Raw genomic sequence first — 19,897 nt, 5'->3', positions numbered from 1 at the left:
TGAACAATTGCTAAATCGCTATTTTCTTTTTTCTTTATCCATTTGTAGAGCAACTTCAGCCTCGCTATACTTCACGTCGGAGCACCAGCAGCAGGAATGAATGCTGCAGTTAGGTCAGCAGTGAGAATTGGAATTTCACATGGTCACCAGGTCTACTTGGTGAATGATGGGTTTGAAGGTTTATCTAAAGGACAGGTATGTCCCCTTTTCTACTGGGTAGTCTAGGGGAGGATTTGGAAGAAAAACGGCATGGTTTAATTCTCGATTTTTGATTGTTTCTACCAGAGATAAATCTTTCTGGCCTAAGGCTAGTATAGTGTAATGTCTTGAAACCATCATTCAAAAGAATTTTCGACAGTGAACTTTTTACTGTCTGTTAATGTAGTTCTATCTTAGATACATTACACTCTTAAGAGCTGATGGAGGCTTGGGTATCAGTTTCCCATAGGCGCATCAAAACTAAGCAGTATCCACCCCTTATAACATAACTTTCAAAAGCAAAGCTTACACTAGAAAGATTGCTCCCATCCTCATGCAAGAAGTTAAATTGCTGTAAAAAGAGCATGAAACTCCAAAAGATGTTTCTTCACGTACGATGGGCAAAGTAATGTACTTGCCTCAAGGAAAGGTAGAAACAACATAAAGTGACCTTCTTATGGGTAAGTATTAAAAGCACCCGTTCATAAAACGCCGTTAGCTTGTAAAATATGACTAAAGAGTTAAACCTACTTACATTGCGAAACAGATTACACCTTATTATCAAATGGTAACTGGTTTGTCAAAAAGTATTAGAATACTGATTAAAGTTAAGATTTGTGTCTGCTCCATGCTGTGTTTTAAATGTGCATGCTTTATTGTGAACAACGTAAGGGTCAAAAAGTAAATGAAAATGCTTTAGGTGTACTTTAGAATCCAACTGAATGGCATTGCCCTATTGTTTTAAAAGCTGAAGTGCTTCTTGTTAACTGTCAGTGCAAAATAATTTCTGAAGGATACACCTTCCCACAGATTCCTCACCTAATGAATATGCTCCAGGTGCCAGATTTCATCAAGAACATTTCGTTCCCAATTGTTGTGCTGGTGTTTAGTTCCTGGTTTTCCGCAGATCTAGAGCACTTCTCATTGTTAAATTCTTGAGCGACTCGGTCAAATTTCTCCTACTAAGAGTTCAGCATTTAAAACTGTTGCAGGTGCTGCAAGAAAATATCCTTGTCATAGTCACTTGAGATCTGCGTGTGGAGTCTTGGCTTCGACTATAACCCTATGGCCCATAAGTTGTGTTCTTTGATGCTCCTGATGGTAATCAGGGAGTGGGAAGGCAAGCGTTTTTTTGTTGTTGTTTTTTTTGTGTAAGGCCTTCAGGGATGCATCCTTCGAGTAAGTCTCTCTTTACAAAAGGGAGCAATTCCCTAAAATATATTTCCACAAAATATGCAATAGGAGGGAGAACTCTTCTTTGGTCTAAAGTAGACAGGTTGGCTCCTCGGACCGTTCAGAGCCTCAACACTGTTCCCCGATACAGACTCTCCCTTGTTGTCTTAGCCAATTTTGACGTTGAAAAAGATAAAGCCTGAATTTATTACTCAATTGCCTGACACCACACAGGCCAAGGCCTTCTGGCTGGCTTTGCTGGACCTATTCTGGAAGCTTCTGGTGCCCTTTGCGCCACTCCTCAAGAGTAGGCAACAATCCTTTTGACCTATCAGTTCTGGTGGATATGAATCTGATACCCCTCGAATCTGCACCACCACAGGCTCTGGTCCCTGTTCCATACAAACATCCAGTGCTCTACATGGCAGAGTACCCAGTTTCTTAGCTCTGCCTATGACGCAGACCCCCTCATAGCAACTTTCGACACCATCTTGAATCAGCTGAAATCATCCGAGTTGTGAAAGAAAATGTTATAAAATGTTGGAAATTATGGAAATGATATTAACTGTTAGATGAACTCTGGTGTAACATCTTCCTAGGGCCTAGAAATTTGCTTGGATGGAAGAACTATTTGGGTCCAACTCTAATTCTCTTGCTGTGCCTGATACGCAGTGGTGGCACCGAAAGTGATGACTTTGAGGCTGATAAACTCTTCTACTGCCAAATCTGTAATGATGACCCATATCTTGACTTCCAAAGTGTAAGCAGTTTAGATACTTCTCAAGAAGAAGATAACCATCTAGCCCTCCTTCAGAAGAGATCTCTTTCTTATCTGTGATGGTATGAAAAGCAGAAGCATTGGTGTTAAACTTTGCTCTTTTTGGAGGCAAAGTCTAAGATTTAGAAAGAGATCCTTCTGCCCTTCTCTATAGTCTCAGAGCCACCACTGCCTTTCAGTGTAGCTGTATTTTGCTGTTCTTAGCTATTTGGTCAAAACACTTCCCGAAATTAGTAGTCCACAGACTAAAAGTCTGCTCCCTATATTCCAAAGTTCTTGTTGTCACATCCTTCACCAGAAAGTCTGATGCTCCAAGTTACTTTCTCATGGCCCCTCCAGTCAGAGATTATAAAAGGTTAGACTCTGTGGTGTGAAAAGTCTTTACATCTGGCAGCCTCAATGTCCACACAGTAAACACCATGTCCCTTGTAAGCCAATATGTCTAAGCCCTGTGGTAGCTGGCAAAATTGGGTGTTTTTAGCCATCTAGACCACTTGAAAAGTCCTTCTCCGATGTGGTCATTGACGGGTTGGAGACTTCCAAATACTGAAATGTTTCTTAGATTGTGCTGTTGCTCGATCCATGGACACAGCTGTCACTCCACGCCGTCGCCCTTGGATGTGCTCTGTTGTCTTCTCTGGTGATGTTGAAGCTACACCCATGGTCCTTTGATGGCGTGCAACTGTTCAGCGAGAAAACGGGCACCCTGCCACCTCTCCCTCCCCCCACCCCTACTCTTCAAGGACCTAGTGATAATTCACTGTGTCTAGCCTTATAGTTCCATCACCAGCACAGGAAATGTCAAGGCAGACGTCCCAACAAAGGCAAACTTGATAGCCAATTCAGAGTCACCAACAAATGAAGCTCTCCTTTCTTGATAGGGGTCACCATCAACAATTAAAACAGCAGTAGATCAAGTCTCTGCCACCTTCTGCTGGCTCAGCTGCTTCAGATCCTCCAGGCTTCCCCTCCCAGTCACCCCTGAAGCCACTATCTTCCAATGGAGAGTCTGCAATGTTTCCACCAGTTTGAACACAACCTCAATAGATTGCAGTCTTCTTGCTAGGGCTGTGCCCTACCATAACTCCAGTAAAATCCTCATTCCACCAGGATGTTCTCTCTGGCTCTCTCCCTTAGATTTTAGAGGCAGACGTTTTTGCCCTTAAGAACAAATGGGCCATAGTGTTGGTGCCCCTGGAAGAATGGGACATGGGGTTTTACTTCCTTTACATGCCAGCCTCTGCCTCTTGAATCTTTTCATTTGTCAGGGCAAGTTCAAGATGTCTTTTAGCTAAGTGCTGTCACCTGTTATGCCTTCACTACAGAGGACATGAATCCATGTTTTTCCATACTTAAACAACTCACTGGTGAAATGAGGTATTCTGGAGCTGTCTTTACTGCACCGTGACCCTCTTCCACAAGTTGTATTTCGGTATACATTTTCATAAATCTCAACTTACACCCACACAGAGGCTAACCTTCATAGGGGCAGTGTTGGACACAGCTGGAATGAAGGCCTTTCCTTCGCAGAAGACTGGATAGTCTGAGAAGATTCATATATTTCTGACACAGGTACCAGTTCTGCACAAGCTATGCCTGCTGGGTTTGTTGGCCTTGTGCAGCCTGTTAGTGTCACATGCCTGATGGTGGACAAAAGCCCTTCGGTGGTGCCTGGGAAAGCAATGGCTTCAGTTCCAAAGGATGCTCTCTACTCTGTTGAGATCTTCGAGTCAATACATCAGCTCTGGTGTGAATCTGTCTTTTAAAGGTCATGACTTCTGCCCTCCACTGATGCAGGCTACTGTAATGCCAGGCACCTCCACCGTGGGCTCGGGTGCCCATATGGGCAAATCGCTATTGCAAGGCCTTTGGTCTGTGTCCGAACATCACCTGCTCATAACCATACTTGGACTGCGAACTGTTTGTCTTTCCATTAAGTTCTTCCTCCCTTCAGTCTCTGGGAAGGCCAATCAATTACTTTCTGACAGCACCACCATCCACTATATTAGTAGGCAGAGCGATGAGGGGTTATGTTTGGAACAATTTTCATGTTGTGCTTTCCAATGGGATATTTTACCAGAGGCTGCACACCTTGCAGTCTTCCTCAACATGAGGGGAGTGCTCTGAGCCACCTTTCTTTGGAAGACTCCGAGTGGAAGCCAAACTCCTTTGTGTCAGACCTGATCTTCCCCAGATTGGGGTGTCATACGTGGAACTGTTCACCATGGCCAACAACAGGACATGTTCTCAGTCTTGTGCCTTACATTTCCCTCTGAATGGCTTCCTTGTGGATGCCTTGAGGTTCGCTTGAACAGGGAGTCTTCTATGTGCGTTTCCAGCAATTCAGCTTATCTTGAAGGTCTTGAAGAAAGAGCAGGAATATCAATTGTAGATGATTCTGTTTGTTCCAGACTGGTCGAAGAAGATCTGGTATGCTGATCTGTTCGCGTTAAGTTTTTGGCCTCTTCCTTCACTTCTGTACCGGATTGATCTACTCTTGCAGCATGGTGATTTGGTAATCCACCCCATTTTCCAAACTCTGACTGCATGTATGCAATTCCTGGACATTGAGGAGTGCCAGGTAGAGTCCTTTTGCTAGCCATCTGAAGTTGCAGGTGTCATCTTAGCTGCCAAATAACGTGCTGCAAAATACATTCAACAGGTTGATTAAAGATGTTTGTTCAGTAGTGCAAGTCAAAGGGCCTGAATCCTTCTTAGTTTCTCCTTTTTGATGTTTTGTGCTTTGTTCTGTTGGTTGCCCAGCAAGATCTGACAATGGCTACTGTTAACAATTATCTGGCCATCAGTGGCCTGTTTTCTGAAAGTTTTATTATATTGGTTTCTTCCCACTGCATTTATTGTTTCACAGTGGGATCTAAATCTTATTTTGCCCTTTTTTTTTTTAACATAAACTTTATTTTGTTTTGAGACATCACAATCAGGAGACATTTTGCAAATGACAGTTTAAACCATGCATACAGTATGGAACATAGCAAGAATGTCCTGCGCAGATGTAGTTTACAGGATTAACATACAGGTTATAAATCAGTAGAAAAATCAACAATGAACGTCCTCCTCACACCCATCCCTATAACCGGACATTGTCACCTGCTGAATTTCCTAGTTTAATAAGGTGTATAGTACCAAGTGTTAATAGAGGTTGGAGTGTGATTGATGTCTCAAAAATGTGTGATATATGGAAAACATGGGCAGTAGGTGCCCCCGTGGTGCTGAGTAACAGGTTGCACAAGATGTGGATTGTCTTGAGGTGGGGAATGCACTTATGTGTACCTAGTCAGGGAGGTTTGATGTTCTTTAAAAAATAATTTATTGGCAAGATGAATTAACAGCCTCCAGCCACAACCGGTAGCAAGCATTTCTCCTCACAGCTGTCAACTGTCACAGCAACGGTTATAGAATGCTGGTAGGAACCAACTGGGAAGACAAGGGGGAAAATGGGGAGGAATGGAATGTTACACTTGGATCCCGACGGGCAGGTGGGTACACAATGAAAGGAAAGGAGAGATAGAGAATGTACATTTTATAGAAAACATTACTTATGATAAATTACAACACTTCTCCTTTCCATAAAAGACTTTCATAGAATGTTTGAAAGTAATACCCTGTTGGGAAATCAAGTGAGCATGTAATCTATGTGCTAGACAGGAACGGCACGAGCCCTAGCTCTGCGATTATTCCCATCATATTTCAATACATCCTTTGGCTTTCCATGCATACCTGAGTACTTCTGAGATGGACACTGAGGTGTTAATCTGTCCATGCTCCACGTTCTGCCATCCTCTAATGTTACTACATTTTTCTTCACCTCTGTTATTTTTATAGGTTTGTAGAATTTAGATTCACACCCTTGGCGATTGTCTGGTAGTTTAACTGTTACCCGATCGCCAACATTCCATCTTCCTGACTTGGAACCATGCTTTTGGTCATATCTTTTCTTGTACCCTTCCTGATGTGTTTTACTTGATTCTTCATTTTATCTCTGTGAACCCATTTAGGCTCTCCTCCACCCAGCCAGTTGGGGGTCAATTTGGTGCCTGGTAACCTCCCTTTGAGCGCTAAGAAGGGTGATACCTTGGTAACTGAATTAGGGGTTATGTGATAGGACCAAATCATTTTTTGAAGTGCTTTATCAGGAGGACTCCTTGAAATGTGTGCGCTTTGTAGACACTCTTTGATAATACGGTTGACGCATTCCACCAACCTGTTTGCTCTAGGGCAATACAATGCTGTTTTGTGATGTATGATAGACAACCTTTGTAAGAACTCACGCATTTCCTCAGAAGTGAATTGGACACCGTTGTCTGTTACTATAGTGCTAGGCACACCTTCTGTCATGAATGTATCAGTTAAGAAATTTACCAGAGATTGGGTTGTGATGCTGCTAACTACTCTGATGGTGATCCAATGAGAGGGATAGTCTACCAGTACTAACATAAATTTACCAGCCCACATGGAAAATTTTAATGGACCAATAATGTCGAGACCCAGTTTATCCCAAGGTTTGGATGGCACACTCACAGGGGATAGTGGTGCGCACCTGGTATTCTTGCTTTTGTCGCTCATGGCACAAGTCAAACAATCCCTGACTTTATTTTCCACAATGCGGTCCATGCTCGGGAACCAGTACGTGGCCCTGACTTTAGCCTTGGTTAAGCTCCTACCTAAGTGACCTTCATGGGCCAAATCCGTAATCCTATCCCACAAGCCCTTAGGTGGTTCTATCCTTTCCCCTCTCATGACTTTGTCGTCAACAATACTTAATTCTTGTCTCACAGCCCAAAAATCTTTTAGATCCTGATCTAGGTCATTAGACTTTGGGGGCCATCCTTGGACTATCCTTACCTTCACATTTAATAGAGTAGGGTCGTTTAAAAGGATTCATACACCTCTGTAAATACGAAAACAGTAAACTATTGTCAAGCGGGAACAGAGTGGCCATACAAATAAAATAAAATGAGAAAAACAGTGATTTCAGACATTTATATTGCATGCTCTATTACACCAAAAGATTTCAGGCACAGTTCTTAAAATGATATGTTTTAAATATGTGTTTGATGGCATGTGTGGCTGCAGATAAGCATGATGTGCATTATCCTGCCTTCTAGTGTTGGGCTCGGAGTGTTGCAACTTGTTTTTCTTCGAGAAGGCTTTTCGTTTCACGGGATCCAGTGACGACTCCTTCTAGATGCTAGTGCGAATGGGCATCGAGTTCTTTGTTAGATTGTTTTTTCTCCGCCGTCGGTTTCGGACGTGTTTCTGCTCACTCCGTATTCACTTGCTTCGGTTTGAGACTCTTTTCCGTCTTTACGTTCCCTCAACGCTTTGTATTTCAATCGCATTTTAGGAAGCTGGCCTGGGGTATGGTGAGCACCTATGGTATTATCACCTTATACCAGGTATCCCTCATTAGTTAAGTATAGGCAGTGTCTCGGAAGCCAGGGCTCCCTAGAGGTAGCTGTGGGTGAGCAGCCAAGACTTATCCAGGAGACATGCAAAGCTTATGCAATCCCACTACAGTCACACAGCACTTAAACACATGAAAGAACCACACAATGTTAAAAAAATAAAGGTACTTTATTATAGTAAACCAAATACTAAAATACTGTATAGGCAATACCGCAACTGGGGGTAAGTAACCGCACTATTATATACGCATCAACAATCAGTAAATAACATAGAAAGCAATGGACACTGGTAAAAGCAATAGCAAATGTGAGGGCCCTAGGGGAGGGCGAAACCATATACTAAAATAGCGGAATGTGAAAGCCAGTCCCACACCCAAGGAAGTGGTATCAGTAGAAGGGAGGTGGAGGAACTAGGAACCCCAAAGTGTAAGTACCAGGGTGCCCCCCAGTGACCAGGAGAGAAGAGGTCACTTTGAAAAAGGATTGTGCAAGACCCAGACAAGACTGGAAGAAAGCAAAGGTGGATCCTGACAGAAGAGGATCTGCAAAGGAAGGGAACCAAGTCCAGTTCGAGTTTGAGTGTTCGTTTGGGACAGAAGCCACTACCCACCCTTCTGTGGATGCAGGACCAGGTAGAGGGTGGAAGTCAGCAGTGCAGCACAGGAGCAGAAGAGGAGTTCCAGAAGTGATGTCCCACGTTGGCGGTTGTGATACAATCAGTCAGTGGTGTTGGAAAACCATCAACAAGCCTTGGCAAATGCAAGAGGCCGAGAAGAAGGTTTTGCAAGGCTGAAGAGGACCAGCAAGGTCCAGGGGACTCAACCCATGGAGGGCGGGTCCGGGGTGACCCTCAGCAGCTGGGAGAGTCGCAAGAGGAGGAGGCGACCCAGGGGCAGCATACAGAGGAGTCACAGTGATGTCCCACATTGCTGGAGCAGCAAGCAGGAGACTGTGCGTTGCAGGAAGAAGTATTGGTGGCTGGGGCTACATGGAGCCTGAAGATCCCTTGGAGGAGGAACAAGCAAGCCTTGGTAGCTGCAAGAATCGCAGTGCACCGGGGTACTGTCCTGCAAGGGAGGCAAGGGCTTACTGTCTCTCTTTTTTGACAGCTGGTAGAGAGGACCAAGGGGACCACTCCAGACCACCACCTGTGATGCAGGATCCACGCAGTTCCGGAGGAGAGAGTCATCGTTGAAGTTAGTGCCTGCGGATGCAGGGGAGTGACTCCTTCACTCCAAAGGAGATTCCTTCCTACTTCTTGTGCAGGCTGAAGACTCGTTGCCCTCAGAAAATGCAAATCCGTAAAAATGTTGCAGTTGCTGGAAGGAGCCGGAGATGTTGCAGAGCTGAGTCATCGCTGTAGTTGCAGATTGTTGGTTCCTGGAAGGTGCAGTTGCCGTCCCAGTGGCCAGAAGAGGAAGTAAAGGATGCAGAGGAGCCCTGCTGGAATCTTGCACGTCAAATATGAGGACCCACCCAAGAGGGAGACTCTAAATAACCCAAGAAGAGGGATTGGTCACCTAGCAGTGACGACCTATCAGGAGGAGGCAGTGACGTCACCTGCCTGACCTGGCCACTCAGATGCTTACAGGGGCCTCTGTCCACCTTGAATTCAAGGATGGCAGAATCAGGTGGCCACCTGGAGGAGCTATGGGCACCATCCCTGGGGTGGTGATGGACAGGGAAGTGGTCACTCCCCTTCTCAACGTCCAGTTTCGTGCCTGTGTTGGGACCGGGGGTCCTTGTACTGGTGCAAACCGGTTTATGCAAGGAGGGTACCAAAGGTGCCCTTCAAAAAATACCAGTGGCTTTAAGAGGCTACCCCTCCCAAGCCATGTAACACCTATTTCCAAGGGAGAGTGTGTTACCTCCCTCTCCCACAAGAAATCCTTTGCTCTGACTTCCTCTGCCTGAGCTGGTCAAGAAGCAGGAGGGCAGAAACTTGTCTGATGGGTGGCAGCTGCGCAGGCTGCCTGGAAAGAAGACTAGGCCAAACATTGACTAACTCCATATTCCCCTCCTCATTCCACTCCAGTAGGGTGGGGGGGGGCGTCTTCAATTTTACCACCAACAGTGGATAAACATAACATCGGACCTATGGGTCCTATCCATTATCCAACTTGGCTATTGTCTACAACTGAAATCAACACCTCCAAACATTCCGCCTCGCAAACACAAGATATCAACTGAACATCTTGCTCTTTTAAACAGAGGTTCAATCTCTGCTGTCAAAAGGAGCCATAGAAAAAGTTCCTATATAATACCAAGGAATAGGAGTGTGCTGCCTCTACTTCCTCGTTCCCCCAAAACACAACACTCTCAGGCCTATTTTAGATCTTAGACCCCTAAATAAATGTATTCTCTCAGAACATTTTCACATGGTCACACTTCAGGATGTGATTCCATTACTAAAAAAGGCAACTTCTTGACCGCTCTAGATCTAAAGGACGCCTACTTTCACATTCCTATTCATCCTGCACACCACAAATATCTAAGGTTTGTAGTGGCAGGACAGCATTATGAGCTTGAGGTTCTACCTTTTGGGGTCACAGCTGCTCCTTGAGTATTTGCCAAGTGTCTAGCAGTAGTTGCAGCACATCTAAGAAGATAACAAATACACGTATTCCCTTACTTGGACGATTGGCTCATCAAAGCCAGCACTTTAAGTCAGTGTCAGTCTCACACTCAAATCACAGTAAACCTTCTTCACAGATTAGGATTTACAATAAACGTCATAAAATCACACTTACAGCCTCTGCAGATTCAACTGTATCTGGAGGCTATACTGAACAATAAATTGGGCCCTGCTTACCCCAATCTAGCACGTGTTCCCAACTTTCAACAAATAATCAGGTCATGAAACTCCTAGGTGTGATTGCATCCTGCATTGCCATCGTCCCTCATGGTGGACTCCATATGTGTCCCCTACAACAATGTCTCTCTCACCAGTGGTTGCAAGCTTTTGGGGTCTTCTTCAGGATCTATTGTTGGTAGATCAACCAGCTTACATTTCTCTCCGATGGTGGAATCCCACCAACCTACTTAAAGGACGGCCTTTTCAAGATCCAGTTTCCCAAGTAGTTCTAACCTCAGATGCCTCCCTCACAGGACGGGGAGCTCACCTCAACAACCTCACAGTGCAGTGATCATTGGAGCCCAGTCACCAGACCATGCACATCAATGTTTTTGAGTTTCAGGCAGTCTTTCTAGCCCTAAAGGCTTTTATGCTTCCCTTAATACACTAATCTGTCTTGATCCGCACAGACAACATGACGGCAATGTATTATTTACAAAAACAGGGGGGGGGGGGGGGGGCACTCTCTCCAGTTATCCCAGCTAGCACAAACAATCTGGAGGTGGGCTCATCACCACACTCATCTTCTGTCAGAATATGTCCCAAGCACAGACAACGAATTTGCAGACCTGCAAAGCAGGATGCATTAACAAGTCCACGAATGGGAACTCCACCCAGTAGTCCTTTAAAACTACTTTCAAAAGTGGGGAGCACCTTGGACAGATCTGTTCGCCACAGCACAAAACTCAAAGTGCCAAAACTTTGCATCCAGGTACCCACACCCCAAGTCCAAAGGCAATGCCCTATGGATCAGCTTGTCAGGGATATTTGCTTTTGCTTTTCCACCTCTCCCACTCATTCCATTCCTGTTGAGGAAACTCAAACAAACTTCTCTCAAAATGATCCTAGAAGCACCCACATGGGCTCACCAACCGTGGTTTACAACTCTGCTGGATCTCTCCCTAGTACCTCATGAGAAACTCCCCAACAGATCGGATCTTCTCACACAAAATCTCCAACAAATGAGGCACCCAGATCTCAATTCACTCAACCTTGCAATATGGCTCCTGAAGTCATAGAGTTTGGTTATCTTCAGTTACCTGCAGAATGTATGGATATTTTCAAACAGGCATGTAGGCCAACTATAGCTTGCTATGCAGCAAAATGGAAATATTTTGTTTGTTACTGTCAATCTAAACACTTTGATCCATTAACACCATTAGTGCGAGATATTATATGTTATTTGCTTCACCTGCAAAAAGCAAATCTAGCTTACACATTAATTCGGCTAAACTTAGCTGTAATTTGCAGCATATTCACAAAATAGACAACATACTTCAGTATTCAAAATACCAGTCATTAAAGCTTTTATGGAAGGCCTTAAAAGAGTAATCCTCCCCAGGCTACCTCCAGTGCCTGCCTGGAATCTTAATATTGTACTCACTAGCTCATGGGCCCTCCATTTGAGCCGCTCCACTCATGTCCTATACAATTCCTTTCTTACAAAGTGGATTTCTTAGTTGCTATTACATCTCTAAGATGTGTTAGTGAGCTACAGGCCTTATCGGAGGAGCCTTTCTTTCAGATACATAAGGATAAACTACGTGCAAACCCTACATTTCTACCAAAAGTTGTATCACAATTCCACACTAATCAAACTATTGTTATCAGTTTTCTTTCCACAACCAGACTCTGCGGCAGAAAGAACACTCCATACATTAGATGTAAAAAGAGCCCTCATGTATTATATTGACAGACGTGTTAGTATTGCTTTCCGACGTGTTGGTATGTATCTGGGCTTTTAACAACGCCCATCACTACCACTCGTTCGTGGGCTTCCCTTCAAAAATCCTTTGATATTTGTAAATGGCTTAGGTTTGTCCCTCCTTCGTGAGGTTTTGTTACTGCCTTGGCTATCGCCCATGTTACACGTCTAATTGCACTTTTGCCGATAAGTTTGACTGCGAGCGAACTTCTTTTCCCTTTTGTGTGTCTCATCACACTGATGCTCATGGCGGCTGTGGCGCTGTGAATCGGTTCGCTTATGTGAAACAGTTTTACTTTTCATTTTCAATTTATGTTGCAAGAAAAGTCCGGTTAGAAGTTTACAACGCTAATAGCTCTAACTTGAGCAAATGCGAGACCCGTTGCATTACAAATGCTTGTTCTTCTAAGCTAGTAAGAAGGGATACATCACTCGTGCGTTCTGAAATATATTTCTGAGCTCTGGTCCGATTTAACCGTCACTTTTCTGCATGTAGCAAACCAGTCCAAGTAATAAAAAGGCTTAGGAAAAATGTAAATAGTTAAGATAGGTTTTGTTGAGAAGTCCACCCGAGGAGCACAGGAGTTATTTGCACTGTTACTCACATCTAACAACACACACTTGGTGTCTTTTTAGCAATATCGGCTTAATACTGGCAATAATTAAGCAGTAACGTAGCATAATGTGCAGGAGGAGTGAAGTGTTGGTAACAATCCTACTTGCCACTCCCTCACTAATTATTAGGGTGACAACGTAGCCTTGGCCACGCTTAATGTAGTGCCATAAACATTTTTTTAACCCCTGAATCTTTGCTTCCCTACTAAATACTTGTTAGTGTTTCACTTCGAATACCGTTTGTTTTTCAAATAGTATTCTTATGTAAATACTGAACTTTAAAACCAATTAGAAAACACCTCTACATATTTTCTTCATCAAAAGTATTGTTCTCTTCACAGATTAATGAAGTGGGCTGGCGTGACGTTGCAGGTTGGATTGGAAGAGGTGGTTCGATGCTTGGAACGAAGCGGTAAATGCTTTGTTTAGAGTGCTGCATGCAATGCTTTCTGTAGACCCATACAGAACTCTATAAATGGAATTGTCCCACAACACTCCAAGTCACTTGATATAATCACATATTTGAAGTCTTTTGAAATAGTGAACACATCAGTTTCCATTCCTGTACTCTGAAAGAATGCATAATTGTGTGTCCAGTGTGAGGATGTTACGGAAGCATTGAGGAGACTTTACCTATTTTCCTATATTGCTTTTCTTATTGTCGTGGTCCATGTTTAGTTTACGAAAAAACGAAATGTGCATTGCCAATAGCCATGTTTGCTCACTTGGATTTCATTTCCGTAAATATAATTAATTGCTTCTGCTCTGGATTTACTTTTTAATGCATATCAAGCAGCACTGTATGTAACATCAAAGTGCAATTGAATTCATACAGCCAGCTGCTTATTGGCACAGGTTCATGAATTTCTTTTTGACATGACGTAGTACTTTGCAGTTATCATTGCACAACCCACTCTCACCTCCAGCTAAAAAACTTTAATATTTGTGTTTGTGGAACTCTCATGTCAGCAGAAAGTTGGTAATGGGAATTGATGTCCTGTACAGTGTTTCAGGCTCTTGCCCAGTGGTGTTGATGCATGCATCGAGGGAGAAAGAGGAAAGATGACAGAAATAGGACAGGAGAGAAAGGCGGGGTGAAAGAGCAGACCCTCCTCCCTGTACCTGGTCCTGGGTGGGGTTGTATTGGTGTGAGTGTATTGGTGTGCTGTGGAATTTTCTATGCAAGCTGCAGGGAGAGGGTTTGCAGGACAGAAGCTTCTGATGCTGCCGGTGTGATACTTGGGCACCACATCATAACTTCTGTATCTAATCCTCGCTGTAAAAAAAAAAAAAAAAAAAACTCTAACCTAACACGACTGTAGAGTGTTAATAATGATCATGCAAATGACGGCAATTTAAAGGCTTGTAACAGTGTTAATGAGACCATGGAAATGCAATTATGATGATCTAAACGGTTCCCCCAAATGCCATCTCAGGCAGGCACTAAGCTCTTGAAAACAGTCTTGATATTGTTTATTGCACTTTGGATCCTATTTGCCTTTCATACAGCACATGTCCAGGACAGAGATCCAAGCAGAGTCATACATACCTGGCATTGACTGACACCTCTTGTAATTCAAAGCATAATTTAATTGGCAAATGGCATTTCAATGGGTTTCGCTGCGTGTGAGTTCCTGCTGACACCCCAGTCTGCTTGCGAGGCATACAGTTTCATCTGTGATGGCTTGTAAGCTTTTTGAATACTTGGAATCCAGTGTCATTAAACTAATAATTCTGAATACTGCGATCCTCATCATGGAAGATATCAGACAGAAAAATAATGTTTCTTTTGCTAAGCTGCATAGTTTTTTATGGAGAGAAAAGCATTCCTAAAATTTGTCACAACTCCTCCTCTCTGACCACTTCCTGTGGGAAGTGGGCATTGCCCTGTTCCAGGGTTCCCTCTTTTGCGATCACCAAGATGCAAAACAGCTCACCTTAGGGGTGGAACTGACCCGAGATCGAATACACCTCCCTGACTACTAATTTTCCTGCTTGTCTAGGTGCCAAATGGGCCCAGAGAAAGGGGATCAGCATCTCCCTTCTGAGGGAAGCCAGATCTGTCTACCAAGGGGGGTGGGCTCCTTGGAAGCCCCCTTCCTGGGGATGCAGATTTGCAAGTCATCCTGTTGGTAGAGCTGTGTTAACACCCCTGCCAGAGTAGGCTTTGTCCTTGACCACCCGAGATCAGAGGCCCTCACCCTTGAGGGTCAGAAACCTATCTGTTGGTGGCAGGTTAGTTAAAACTAGTCAGTCAGCACACAGCTAGATGGTAGGTTTTTCAGGGGGCACCTCTAAGGTGCCCTCTGGGTGCATGTATTAATAAATCCATCACTGGAGTCAGTGAGGGTTTATTAATACAAGATGTTTGATACCAAACATCCCTATTTTCAACAAAGCCATCATGTAGCTGGGGAACTCGTATTGACCAGTGTCCAGCACATGCACATAAAATGGCTTCCAGGTCGTTTTCTATGTCTAAGAATTGACAGACATAACAGGGGCATATCCACTCTTGCAGATATGTTCACACATGTAATATAATGCACCCTACCAAAAGGCGCAGGGCCTGCTGTAGGGGTGACTTACATTCATTGCATGCAGCGTTAGGGAACATGGCACATAGGCTGTGTGCCATATTGTGTTTTCACTTTTAACTGCACCAAGACACGCAGCCTGCTACTGCAGACTGCATGAGCTAGGTGAGGGGTCCCTGTGGGTGGCACAATACATACTGTAGCCCTTGGGGACCCTCTTTGGCATTCATGCCCTAGATACCAGGGGAACCATGTACTAGGAACTTACAGGGATGCCAAAGGTATTGCCAATTGGGGAACAATTGCACAGTTTTAGGGAAATAGATCTGGCACTGTGGACCTGGAAAGGAGGAACCCAGTACACTTTCAGTTAAAATTGCATCATTTACCAGTCAAAAAGCGGGGGTGACCATGTCAAAAAGGGACACTTTCCTGCACAATCCTCCCCCACTGCCAACAAACAAAAGAGAATGAGACTAACTTTTCCCAAGAGAGTCTTAAGTGGAAAAACTTAGAAAGGCCATCTGCATTGGCATGGTCAGTCCCAGGTCTGTTCTCCACTGTAAAGTCCATACCCTGTAGGGAGGTGAACCACCTCAACAGTTTGGGGTTTTCACCTTTCGTTTGCATCAGCCATCCGAGACGCCTGTGGTAAGTTTGAAGAAGGAAGTGAGAACCAAACAGGTATGGTGTCAATGTTTTCAGGGACCAAACCACAGCCAAGGCTTCCCTCTCAGTGGCATTCCAGAACTGTTCTCTGGAGAGGAATCTCCTGCTAATGAAAGCAACAGGTTGGTCATTGCCATCATCATTGGTTTGGGATAGGACCACCCCTATCCCCTATTCAAAGGCATCTGTCTGCACTAAAAACTGCTTTGAATAATATGAAGCTTTTAGAAGTGGTGCTGAGTACATTGCTTCCTTCAGAGTGTCAAAAGCCTTTTGACAGTTCACTGTCCGGTTTACCTTCTTTAGCATTCTCTTGGAGGTCAATTCATTGAGAGGTGCCACAGTGGGACCATACCCCTTCACAAACCTCCTGTAGTACCCATTCAAGCAAAGGAATGCTGTGACTTGATTCTGGGGGGTAGGAGCTACCCAGTCCATGATTGTCTAGCTCTTGGGTTGCAATGGTTGAACTTGGCCTCCACCCATGTTGGCCCAGGTATACAACCGAGCCCTGCCCTATCTGGCACTTGCTTGCCTTGATAGTGAGGCCTGAAGAGGTTCAAGGACCTTTCCAAGGTTAATCAGGTGATTCTGCCAAATGGAGGTAAGGACGGCAATATCATCAAAATATGCTGCAATAAAAGCTTCCAGCCCAGCCAGGACTTTATTCACCAACCTTTGGAAGGTGGCAGGGGCCTTCTTTAGACCAAATGGCATAACAGTAAATTGGTAATGTGCATCAGGGATCGTGAATGTTGATCTCTCTTTTGCTCCAGACGTCAGACAACTCTGCCAGTACTCTGATGTTTAATAAAAGGCACAGAGAAATGTGGTTTCCCCTAACCTGTCAATAAGTGCATCTGTTCTTGGGACAGGGTGTGTATCAGTCTTTGTGACAGCATTGAGACCTCTATCGTCCACACAAAACCTCCGCTCTGGTTTACCTCCTTTGGAATGAGGTTTGGGGACTTAGACCACAGGGCTGGCTCAGGGTCTGTCGGATGGCTCCATTACCCCTACTTCCAGCATCTTGCTAACTTCAGCTCTGATGCTATCCTTCACTTGGTCAGACTTTCTGTATATCTTACTTTTGACAGGCATATTGTTACCAGTGTCAATATCATGGACACGCCAGTTATTCTGACCAGGGGTGAGTGAAAAGAGTTCTGCATACTGCTCCAGGCCTTGCTTGCAGTCATTTTGTTGCTGAGCAGTGAGGGTCTCTGAAAAGACTACTCCATCAACTGACCCATCTTTAGGACAGTGGTAGAGGAGATCAGGGAGAGATTCACTGTCTTCTTCTTGCTCCTCATCAGTGACCATCAGCATGGCCACATCAGCCCTGTCATAGAAAGGCTTCAGGCATTTACATGGATAATCCTATGAAGGTTCCTGCAACTGCCTAGGTCAACCAAATAGGTGACCTCATCCTTCTATTCAAGGATAAGGTAAGGGCCACTCTATTTGGCCTAGAGTGCCCTGGGCACCACTGGCTCTAGTACTCACACATTCTGCCCTGGTTGGTACTCCACCCTAGCAGCCTTTTGGTCATACCAGAGCTTCTGGAGCTTTTGGTTGGCCTCAAGGTTTTTGGATGCTTTCTCCATGTATTCAGCCATCCTTGAAGGTAGGCCAAGTACATAGTCCACTATGTCTTTCTTAGGTTCTTTGAGAGGTCACTCCCAGCCTTCCTTCACTAGACACAATGGTCCCCTTACAGAATTACCAAACAAAAGTTAAAAGGGGGAAAACCTATTCCCTTCTGTGGCACTTCTCTGTAGGTGAAAAGCAAGCATAGTAACAGGATATTCCATCTATTGAGTTTTGCAGAGAATCCTGCAAATGTCCTTCATGGTTTTGTTGAATCTCTCAACTAAACAATTTGTTTGGGGGTGGTATGGGATAATGAACTTATAAGTCACTCCACATCCATTCCATATTACTTTGAGGGCTGCAGACATGAAGTTACTACCTCTGCCTGATACCACCTTCTTAGGGAAGCCTACTCTAGTAAAGATACTGAGAAGGGCCCTAGCAACTGTAGGAGCAGTGGTAGTCCAAATGGGTATAGCTTCAGGTACTTGGTGGCATGATCCACTACCACCAGTATGAATCTGTTCACTGGTGCTGTTGGAGGGTCTAGGAGCCCAACAAAATCAACCCCCACCCTTTCAAAGGGAACCACAACCATTGGAAGTGGGGTTCAGGGGGCCTTTGGTTATCCACCTGTCTCACCACTGGTCTGACTGGTAACACGGGAGTTACAAAATGCCTTCACCTTCTAGGACTTACCTGACCAGTACAGGGAGTGCAGAATTATTAGGCAAATGAGTATTTTGACCACATCATCCTCTTTATGCATGTTGTCTTACTCCAAGCTGTATAGGCTCGAAAGCCTACTACCAATTAAGCATATTAGGTGATGTGCATCTCTGTAATGAGAAGGGGTGTGGTCTAATGACATCAACACCCTATATCAGGTGTGCATAATTATTAGGCAACTTCCTTTCCTTTGGCAAAATGGGTCAAAAGAAGGACTTGACAGGCTCAGAAAAGTCAAAAATAGTGAGATATCTTGCAGAGGGATGCAGCACTCTTAAAATTGCAAAGCTTCTGAAGCGTGATCATCGAACAATCAAGCGTTTCATTCAAAATAGTCAACAGGGTCGCAAGAAGCGTGTGGAAAAACCAAGGCGCAAATTAACTGCCCATGAACTGAGAAAAGTCAAGCGTGCAGCTGCCACAATGCCACTTGCCACCAGTTTGGCCATATTTCAGAGCTGCAACATCACTGGAGTGCCCAAAAGCACAAGGTGTGCAATACTCAGAGACATGGCCAAGGTAAGAAAGGCTGAAAGACGACCACCACTGAACAAGACACACAAGCTGAAACGTCAAGACTGGGCCAAGAAATATCTCAAGACTGATTTTCCTAAGGTTTTATGGACTGATGAAATGAGAGTGAGTCTTGATGGGCCAGATGGATGGGCCCGTGGCTGGATTGGTAAAGGGCAGAGAGCTCCAGTCCGACTCAGACGCCAGCAAGGTGGAGGTGGAGTACTGGTTTGGGCAAAGATGAGCTTGTGGGGCCTTTTCGGGTTGAGGATGGAGTCAAGCTCAACTCCCAGTCCTACTGCCAGTTCCTGGAAGACACCTTCTTCAAGCAGTGGTACAGGAAGAAGTCTGCATCCTTCAAGAAAAACATGATTTTCATGCAGGACAATGCTCCATCACACGCGTCCAAGTACTCCACAGCGTGGCTGGCAAGAAAGGGTATAAAAGAAGGAAATCTAATGACATGGCCTCCTTGTTCACCTGATCTGAACCCCATTGAGAACCTGTGGTCCATCATCAAATGTGAGATTTACAAGGAGGGAAAACAGTACACCTCTCTGAACAGTGTCTGGGAGGCTGTGGTTGCTGCTGCACGCAATGTTGATGGTGAACAGATCAAAACACTGACAGAATCCATGGATGGCAGGCTTTTGAGTGTCCTTGCAAAGAAAGGTGGCTATATTGGTCACTGATTTGTATTTGTTTTGTTTTTGAATGTCAGAAATGTATATTTGTGAATGTTGAGATGTTATATTGGTTTCACTGGTAATAATAAATAATTGAAATGGGTATATATTTTTTTTTGTTAAGTTGCCTAATAATTATGCACAGTAATAGTCACCTGCACACACAGATATCCCCCTAACATAGCTAAAACTAAAAACAAACTAAAAACTACTTCCAAAAATTTCAGCTTTGATATTAATGAGTTTTTTGGGTTCATTGAGAACATGGTTGTTGTTCAATAATAAAATTAATCCTCAAAAATACAACTTGCCTAATAATTCTGCACTCCCTGTAGAAGTGAGGAACTAACCTACTCCAGTTTCCGGTCTGGCCAAGATGCCCAGCTAAGAAGATGTCATGTGCTAGATTGAGGAGGAACTC

At 44.3% G+C, this 19,897-nt stretch overlaps 1 protein-coding gene across 2 annotated transcripts in view; it reads left to right on the top strand.

Moving 5' to 3' along the window:
- Positions 1-19,897, top strand: part of PFKL (phosphofructokinase, liver type) — a 304,230-nt gene that overhangs the window by 203,404 nt on the left and 80,929 nt on the right. For both annotated transcript variants that reach the window (XM_069225784.1, XM_069225783.1), the window contains exons 13-14: positions 49-195; positions 13,091-13,161. In XM_069225784.1, coding sequence (XP_069081885.1) covers positions 49-195; positions 13,091-13,161 — 218 coding nt within the window. The remainder of the gene's footprint in view (positions 1-48; positions 196-13,090; positions 13,162-19,897) is intronic.

The sequence above is a fragment of the Pleurodeles waltl genome, chromosome 3_1 (assembly GCF_031143425.1).
Source record: "Pleurodeles waltl isolate 20211129_DDA chromosome 3_1, aPleWal1.hap1.20221129, whole genome shotgun sequence".
NCBI lineage: Eukaryota > Metazoa > Chordata > Amphibia > Caudata > Salamandridae > Pleurodeles > Pleurodeles waltl.
The sequence above is the reverse complement of the archived record's forward strand: the minus strand, read 5'-3'. Positions and strand labels throughout refer to the sequence as shown.